Source organism: Dipteris shenzhenensis, chromosome 13, assembly GCF_047967505.1.
Source record: "Dipteris shenzhenensis isolate YYH24624 ecotype China chromosome 13, Dip_SZ_1.0, whole genome shotgun sequence".
Taxonomy (NCBI): Eukaryota; Viridiplantae; Streptophyta; class Polypodiopsida; order Gleicheniales; family Dipteridaceae; genus Dipteris; species Dipteris shenzhenensis.
The window spans coordinates 48,517,341-48,526,543 of NC_141608.1; the positions used below are offsets into that span (position 1 = coordinate 48,517,341).

Below are 9,203 nucleotides of genomic sequence, written 5' to 3' on the forward strand. Positions count from 1 at the left end.
GTGAGGTGCTCCTGAATCCAAGCATCAGTAGGCCGTTTTTGCTCTTCCCTCTGCAAGGCTAGTAACTGCTGTCAAAGGCCAATCTCCCATCTAAAAGTTTTAGATCTTTTGGTACTAGGGATATCATGATAAAAATCACTAATACCAGAGAGGGCTATTGCCACATGTGAAGGAGATCCCACTCCACTTGCAAATGTCCTCCATGAGGTTGTCATTGCATATAAGGCATCTGGAATCTTGATACTAGTAGAATGGCATCTAAACTAAGACTTAGAGATCACCATAACATGGTTCGAGGTGGAAACTTCTGCTCTCTCTAGAGAGTGAATGCCACCTTCTTGTTCCCCCTTTTTATTTAAAGGAAAATTCACCATAAGAGACAAAGTGTGTCCCTAGCCCCATGACTTGTAGAGCTTGGATCAATATACCCCACTCCAATCTATGCCATAAGCTTTGTCAAAGTTTTTTTAAAGAAAACGTATGCCTTGATGGGTGTCCTTGGCATACTCACAACTCTCTCAAACATAATGTCTTCCAAGAGTTCTATAGTTAATGGTGCCTTGGTAGAATCCATCTATCATCCTCTTTTGGAATCTGAGTGCCAAAGCCTTACAAAAATCTGGTAGCTATAGTTAAGCATGGTTCAATCGCCCCACTTTGAATGAAGGCTAGAGTTTGGATATCAATGGAAGGGATAAACTATGAGAAGGTCCTCAAAAGCTCACTCTTTTTGCATTGACTCAAGTCAAGGTTCAAGAACTAGACTTGATAAAATGAGAGTTCTTCTTTGAAAACTTTAGCTTTATGATGAGCAAGGACAATTGATATGTAGAAAGAATTTCTTGCCAAAGAATAAGGAGAGAAGGCCCCGCAAGATCCCAAAAGGTCTTGTAAATTTCTATTAGATTACCACCTTCCCCAAGCATTATTCCATCAACTAAGAATCCACAGCTTAATTCAATCTTTGAGTTAATGGTGCCTCTATATAGAGGCTGTCGAGATTTTGAACTACCTTGAATATAGCTGGCTTGCATTTTACTCTAGCCCTCTACACTTCACTATTAGGTACATCTAAAATAGCAAGAAGACTATAACAATGGCAAAGAATCATTTGGATATTCTCCTCAGAGGGAAAGGCTAGAGAAGTATCTTTCTTTTTTAATAGAGAGATCTCTTCGTCTAGATACTTTTCCCTTATTAGCTTCAATGTTTCCTATGTAGGCCTGTCTATTTTACTTAACACCAATCTTTAAGATATATCGTAGCATTCATCCTTATTTGTTTTGAACTCTCAACTCTTCCTATTCTTGCAAGTTCTTTGTCTTGTACCATTCTCCATGCTCTCTATCCTTGCATTAAGATCATTTGTTCTTTGAGATCTAGAGTTTGTTGCATTTCTTTTGGCTCTTTTTAGGAGGCAAGCCATATTTTCTATTGCCTCTTTCTAGGATTCTACTACTGTTGATATGCTCTTTGAAAAAGCTATTTTCCAAACCATAGTTATTTGTGTCTGAATAGGATTTATCTAGAAGAACTTAGAATCAGCTTTGAACCAAGGGGGAGTTGAATTTCCCTGTCTTAAATCACAATGTAGAAGGATTGGTTTGTGACCTAACAAAGTAAGAGAATAACAAATATGTGTTGATGTCTTGATAAATTTATTAGCGAGACCTTGGGACAAGTAGAATCTAACTAGCCTTGCTTCTCTCTTATTTTCCCCAACTTGTCTTTTGACTGAGCATATTGAGCAAGGATACCCACATCAAGGATTGGCCAAGTTTAATGACCAAGGCTTCCCCCATATCTCCTTTAAAATTTTACCAAACTTGGAGTTCACTACCCCTAAGAATAGAACCTTTGGACAAACCATCTATCCCACATGTTCCACCATATTACAATCGCTTCTAGTAACCAGATTTTCAACCCCTATTATTAGAGAATCCAACATCTTCTTTTTGGGTGGGGACCCAATAGGAGCACATATAAAAACCAAAGTGAACTATACACCCTTTGAAGTTACTCTTTAAATCGATACATCTACCATCTTAGTCAAGCATTGCAGCATAAATTGCATAGTATTCCAATTCTGTGCTACCTTTGCCTTCCATGGCTAGCATAATACCAAACTCTTCTTTTGTCCACCATTGATTCTGTCTAAGAAAGAATTGTTCCGGTAGCCCTAACATCTTGTAAAGCAAGAAAAGTAGCAGAGAGTAATTTGGCTCAAAGCGAACTACCCACTTCCTAACTCTTGTGACTAAATTAGTCAATCACACATTGACAATAAGAAAAAAGTAGGTTTATTTCACCTTGCTACCAAGACTCATATCTTATTGTGGTTTGTTGATCTTGATTATCTTCTTTTGTTTTGCAAGATAGCAGGCACACCTTTGTTTGGACTATCAAATTTTCCTCTTTTGATTTGACTTGGGTTGGAGAAAGTTCCTCTTTAGAATCCCTATTTCCTAGTGCTTTGGCATCGTAGCATATATAACCCTCAAATTCCTTGGAGCACCCTTTAGGTAACTCCAAAATGTCTCACATCCTACTCCTAACTCCATTCCTCAATGTCTTGATTTATGTCTTGCAAGGAATTAAATGCATGTCCTGATTTATGTCTTACAAGGAATTAAATGCATTCTTTGGCACAACTACATCCTTTTCCTTACCATCCTTTGGAAGAGCGGCTTGAGGATTATCCTTTATGAGGTGTCTTTTGCTTATTTTATATTGAGACAAGTTCTCATCTCGGAGGGGCTAGTCCTTAATTTCCTTATAGAACCTTTATTTTGGGGGGGTGGAGCGAGAGGTGGCTTTGTAGCTTTTCTCTTGACAATCATTGACAATGTGGCTTTTCCACATAGAAAGCAAGAAGTAAGCAAGTTGTTATCACTAGCTATTCTTCCTCGTAAACCTCTCCATTTCTAAATATAATAATTAGAGTGTTGGGGAGGTCTTTAGCTAGATCAATCTAAACACAAATTTGTAAGCTCCCTCTAGGATTAATGACTTGTTTGTTCTCAACCCCAAGAACCACACCTAGCCCCCACATAGGCTTGTAAGTTGGTTGCTCAAGGATAGGGATAAGTTTAGCAGTTCAACCAAATAGGGGTGCGGGTGGACCTCATCTTATCAAGGGTAAACTCAACATACCAACTCTCTAGATATAGAGGCTCGTTCCTTATAGGCCATAATCCTTGGTGATGTACCTTGCTTGCCATCCTTATAGCCTCAAATAAAAAAACATAGTATCCTTTCCTAAGGAACCTAACATTAGTGACTACCATCCTTTCTTTACCAAAAAATTCCTCATCCAAGACTCAATAATAGTAGCTAGAGGTCAAAATCCAAGCAAAAAGCCAATTAAAGCATTGATCCTTAGCCAAGTGACTAATTCTTCGTGAAGTATAATAGATATTGTCATACTTTTTAAAGCTCGAACATTTTCCTTGTAACCTACATTCATTGAGGCATCTCTAGGTGATAGGGCATCTAGTCCATGCTTTCTAGGAAGACTTTGGCTCTGCTGATTTTCTACATTTCCTCTCGCACTTGCTTTCAGTTTTTTTAGGCAGGTGATGGGCCTCTGAAACTGGTAATGTTCTGAGAACCTGCATTCTCGTCTCTTATAGGATTATAGTGCTATGAGAATGGTAATTCTTGGGAAATGCAACTGATAAGAATTAGGTGATAGACAGTCCCATCAAAGTCAGTCTCTAATTTTTCCTTGCCCTCTTATTGGCCGAGTTTAGATGGGGGCCGACACCCAAAAGCAAATGGGGCATTGCTTAACAGGCTAAAAGGCAATTGGTTCGCACACATAGATGGGGGAAGATGTGTCTGATAGTAATCCTTACCCAAGCATCGACCATCCTCCCTCTATCAAACCAAATCAAAAGACCTCCCACATTGCAGTGGATCTAGAACATTTAATAACATCCAGCGGTTTGTAGATGTAACAATAGGACTATGAAATGTGTCACCTAGTATGAAACTCACTCAATGATAGCCCTCAAAACGTATTTTGGTTGCCACTCTTGTATGAACCCAGCCTTATTCTTTCTTTGTAGCTCATAGTCATACTCAAGATTCCAGCCATTTTTCACCATTGACAATCATTGACAACTAATAAACATTTACAATCAATGACCAAAGATCATAAATTATGAAGGGCCCGTTTTGGTTTGTATAAATTCCAAAAAGGATTTATGCCGCCTCTCCCCTTGTGTTGCTATGGGTTAGGATGACCCTATTCATGCTTCCTTTGAGGCTCAGTTGGTAGAGATGAGGTTATGCATGAAGGCTTTGAGAGCACAAGCAAAGCTTGGAAAGGTTCAGCCCCTACAATTGGACTTATGGTCAAGGTGGATGACATAGTTGATCCTATGCGGGACATGCAAAGTATGTGTTTTTTGGTTTTCTTCCAGCATATGAGCTTACCCATCTTGCCATGTTCGTGTGAGATGTCAAGTTCTGAAAGTGGACAAAAGCAAAGAGGGAGAACTGTTCCTCGCATTGAAGTGCATCTTATGCATTGTTAAAATCTGAATGTTGTTTTGACTTTATAGAACTGCTTTCATGGAAATCGTCATGCAGGGTTGCTAGGGTTCATGTGACACCAACTTTGTCACACAATTCTTGTTTTAGAAGTTTGGTACAGCGGACAAGTCGTCCCTTCTTTGTCTATTGTCTGAGGAGGATAGAAGATGGGAGATGGCAATGGAGAGAAGAAAAGGAGGTTTATCGACGTGGTATATTGCCACGGCCACAGTGCTCTCACAACTTGTATGGAAGGTGAATAGTTTTTGTGGGGGAATAGAGAATATGCAAGTCTAATTAATATTACATACATTGATATGCAACTCTGAGTGCTTGCAGGAAGACTTTGCGAACGCTGTAAGGAAGGCCACAAGGAACCTATCCAACGAAGGTCTGTATGAGGTTGAATACTCTGTGAAATATAGTAAAGCAATGAGGAGCATGGAGAGCAACTTCCGAGATAGGGTCTATAAAACACTGCATATTGCTAATCCATCTAACGGAGATGGTTTCTTCCAATTGCTATTTGGTCATGATTAGTCCCAAAAGGGACTTATTCCTGCATCAAGGGAGAAATTGTATACTCTATGTTAGTCCGAACAGGTACGTTGTTTCATTTTTTCGTGGAATCCTGGCTCGTTGCACTCGTCGCACTGGGGTGCTTGCAAGAGTGGCATCTTGTCTTCAATGCTAACATCTAAAGCATCTACATCTGATCTGTCAAGACCAATGAGGCTCGAGTCTGCATCGTAGACTGGTACATACCCTGTGGCAATGAATGGTCGAAGTAGATTCTCTTTCCACTCACGGATCTCGTCCGGAGTCATGACTGTAAAAGAGTTGCCACTGGGGGAGTTATGCTAGACGGTCAAAACCAAGTCATGTGATAATGTTTGTATCTGTTGTCTCTTGAAGGAAAAAGGAGATCTTGCACATGATGTTAAATGCAAGGATTTTTCACAAGTCCTCTGCTCAAATGTTTGGGGATAATAAGAAGACCCATGCCTTTGTAGAAAAGCACACACTGTAATAAGAAGACCCATGCCTTGGTAAAGAAGGACAGGTACTGGGAGCAAATCTTCTAAGCAATAATAGACAGGGATTTCAAGAGATTTCAACACCTAATGGGTTCAGGGTCTTCTCGAAGGAGCAAAGGGGATATCATGCGACTACCGCCTTCCATGAACTAAGGAATGACTTGAAGAAAACAGAAGAGCAGCGGTAAAATCTCCTTATTTCGCTGTGAAAAGAGGGGGAAACACCGGGGAGTAGGAGAGTGGAGTTGAATTGAAAAGAGGCGGGGAACAAGTCTTATCGTTTTACCTCCTGTTGATCGCTGTGAAGCAAAAATGACAACCTCCAAAGCACAATGAGATTATCTTCCATTATTGACCACTGTGATCCACCGGATTGGAGGCTCGTTTGAAGAAGCAGTCGTGATCTACTTCCACGATGATGTTTCTCTAGAAGGATGAGATAGAATAAACACTTCTCCATCGCAAGCGGAGTCCAGTAACTGTATGGCGGAAGCTTCTGAGATCTGCTTCATAGGGTTGCAAACATCGAGGGAGGAAAACGACTGTCGATTATCAGAGTCAAGTGTTCCAATACGCCTCTTTGGCTGTTAAAGTAGGACTCGGTTTACGAGCAGGAAGATGGTTGCAAAGCTCTGGCTATCAGACATTATTAGTCAATCGGTTGGCAAGAGCCGGCGGCACTTGTTAATACTACGAAGGCACAGCTCTTCGGAGGAATTTAGAATTGCGGGCAAACTTTGTAGTGTTTTCAGAAGCCAGGTGCCCGAGGGTCTAGCTGGGCTTGCCAATTCCTTGACGCCCCAGATTGTTCACAAGGTATTGTGTGGCCAGAGAGATGCGAATTCAGCTCTACGATTTTTTACTTGGGCAGGTCAGAACTATCAATCTAGACATACTATGTGCACGTATCGACAGACGATAAAAATATTAGGCGATGAGAAGGACTGGAAATCATTGTGGCAGTTGATTTCAGAGATGCGTATTAATGGCTATGCGATCACTCCCACCACTTTGATGATCATCATAAATTGTTATGAAGCAGCAGGATTGATGGAGGAAGCTGGAGATGTACTCTTTCATGTGGATGAATGTCATTGCAAGCCCTCAACTGCTCTTTACAACTCTATCCTCGACCTGCTTGTAAAGACAAATTCTCTGGAAAAGGCTAATACAGTCTCTGAATCTATGCTAGATTGTGCATGCTTTCCCGATATGGATACCTTCAATATCTACATATCCAGTCTTTGCAAGGTATTCAGACCTACGGACGCTGAAAGGCTGTTACGAGATCCTTTCAAGAACGGTCTTTATCCTGACAAACGGTCGTATATGACTTTATTGCTTAGTTTCATCGAGGTAGATATGTTAGATGAATCTTTGAGGATTTTCAATGAAATGCACCCGAAAGGTTTCCATCTAAATGGTGGGGTTTGCGACAAGCTCCTTACTTCTCTGTGTAAGGCGTATAGATTTGAGGACGCCAAAAATGTCCTAGAAACAATTAAGGAAGTCGGGGCATCTGCTCTAGCCTCATATACCATTGTGATTCGTGCCCTGTTCAGAGCATCTCGTGTTGGTGATGTCATTAAACTTACAAGTAAGTTGAAGGAGAAGGGGATTACCAGCGACACGTTTCTTTGTAAACATCTTCTAGCTTTTCTCAGTGAGAACGGTAGGGCAAACGAAGTATTCTTTCTATTGGAGGAGTGCTCAAATAACGATGTATCTCTCCATCAAGGTACCTGTGAGCTGCTGGTGTCCAACTTTTGCAAAGCAAACAAATCTGAGCACATACCAAAGCTTTTGAATAAACTGTCACAGTTTGGCTTTAATCCTGACAACTCCAGACTGAGGGGCCTGGTATTATATCTTTGTGATAGAAAGAAGGACATAGAGGCATATAAAGTCTTAAGTATGATGGATTTGAGTAGTCCAGAATGTGTAGATGTGGATACCTTTAAGAGAGTCTTGGAATCACTTGTCATTTCTGGAAACGCAGCACATGCTTTGCAGCTATTTGACAGGGTGAGACAAGCTCTTCCCAATCTATTGTCATACATGTTCTTGCTCAAATGTCTTTGCAGAGCTGGACAAGTTGATGAAGCTTGCAGACTTCTGCCAGACATGTTGTTGGAAGGTTTTTGCCCTGAGGTTGGCGACCTTAATGCTCTAGTCAATGATTTGTGCAAGGTAGGCAAATGGCAAGAAGCTCATAGCCTTCTGACTGAATTGTGTGACTTAGGTCATGTCCCTCAGTTGGCAACTTTTAATACATTCTTCAGCAGCTTGTGCAGAGCAGGCCTAATGCAAAAAGCATGCAAGCTTCTCGATGAGATGGTTAAGGTAGGGCTTTCACCAGATGTCTATACTTACGGTATCATGATCTACAAACTTTGCAAGGCAGACAAGGTGGACGAAGCTTATAAGCTACTACGGACAATGAAGAAGAAAAATTGTGCACCCGATGTTGTCTGCTATAGTACAGTCCTTCATGGGTATGTGAGAGTGGGCAAACAGGAGCTTGCAGGAAGGCTTATGGATGAGATGATCAGAGATGGTTGCTCGCCAGATGTGGTGACCTATAATTCACTTGTCAGTATGTTTTCTAAGCAAGGTGACACAGACAATGCACTCAAAACATGGAACAAAATGAGGACAAATGGTTGTGTGCCAGATCACATCTCCTACACTGCCCTGCTGGATGGCCTGTGTAGATCAGGTAAGGTGAAGGAAATTTTGAGGCTCTTGACTGCAATGCTGAAAGAAAAGGTTATGCTTGATGCTCCAATGCAGAAAAAGGTGAGAGCATCCATTGAGAGGCATGGAATAGATGCTGAAGCTGATCAAATGTTAAATAAAATTTTAGAGAGTGGGTTTGATCTTGATGGCTTTAGATATCTCTAAGTCTTCCTGTCAATTATGATTGTTTGATATGTCATCTTTCAATGCTCACAACAGTTATCTATGGTGTCAGAGAGTTATGTTTTGATGTGCTTTACCTGAATCATAATCTAGCAAAGGGCGTTTATCATGTGTTTTTGTTTTGGGGAGTGTTTGTCATGTTCGTTCCAACATTGCAAGTGTGAATGTTGAGGTGAATTGTAATTTTCAGAGGTGAAACATTGTTTAGCCTTGAGAATCTCCTGATTCTCCTGCCTTTTGCTGTTGCTTTTGGAAAACATGTACACACATATGCACACTCTTGCCAGCTTAACAAAGTGCTTCACCAACATAGCCCAACTCTTTTTGTGAGTCCTGTACCTAGACTTGCGTTGAATCATCAAGTATTCGCAACATCCCCTGAACTTTTTCCGTCTCTGAATTTTTAACTTGAATCTTTTCACTGCTGAACCTCTGGAGTGTTGAGCGTAAATCTTGTGCCTCAGGGTTTCAGGCTGAATCCTCTGTTTCTACTGAATGTCTTGACCTCACCTGTGTCTTTTCTAAACTTGATTCGTGCAATTTCCTTGCTACTCAGACTATGGAGTCTGAAGATTGTCCTCTGGAGGCTGGATACCGCGGCTGGAGGTGAAGCTTTTTTTCTATTCTCTCTCTTGAAGATTCATGATCTCCCTTGAAAATTTTCACTATATGAACTTTCACTCGGATTTTATTGTTTGGCATCTG

At 40.8% G+C, this 9,203-nt stretch overlaps 1 protein-coding gene across 1 annotated transcript; it reads left to right on the forward strand.

Annotated features, from left to right (window-relative positions):
* Positions 1 to 5,753: 5,753 nt before the first annotated feature.
* Positions 5,754 to 8,980, forward strand: LOC147895519 (uncharacterized). Its single transcript, XM_087383735.1, has one exon. The coding sequence runs from the start codon at positions 6,195 to 6,197 to the stop codon at positions 8,478 to 8,480; it is 2,286 nt and encodes a 761-aa protein (XP_087239861.1). The 5' UTR covers positions 5,754 to 6,194; the 3' UTR covers positions 8,481 to 8,980.
* The last annotated feature ends 223 nt before the right edge of the window (positions 8,981 to 9,203 follow it).

Excerpts from the sequence above, each read along its gene's own strand:
- LOC147895519 (XM_087383735.1), top strand. The coding sequence starts at position 6,195 with ATGGTTGCAAAGCTCTGGCTATCAGACATTATTAGTCAATCGGTTGGC.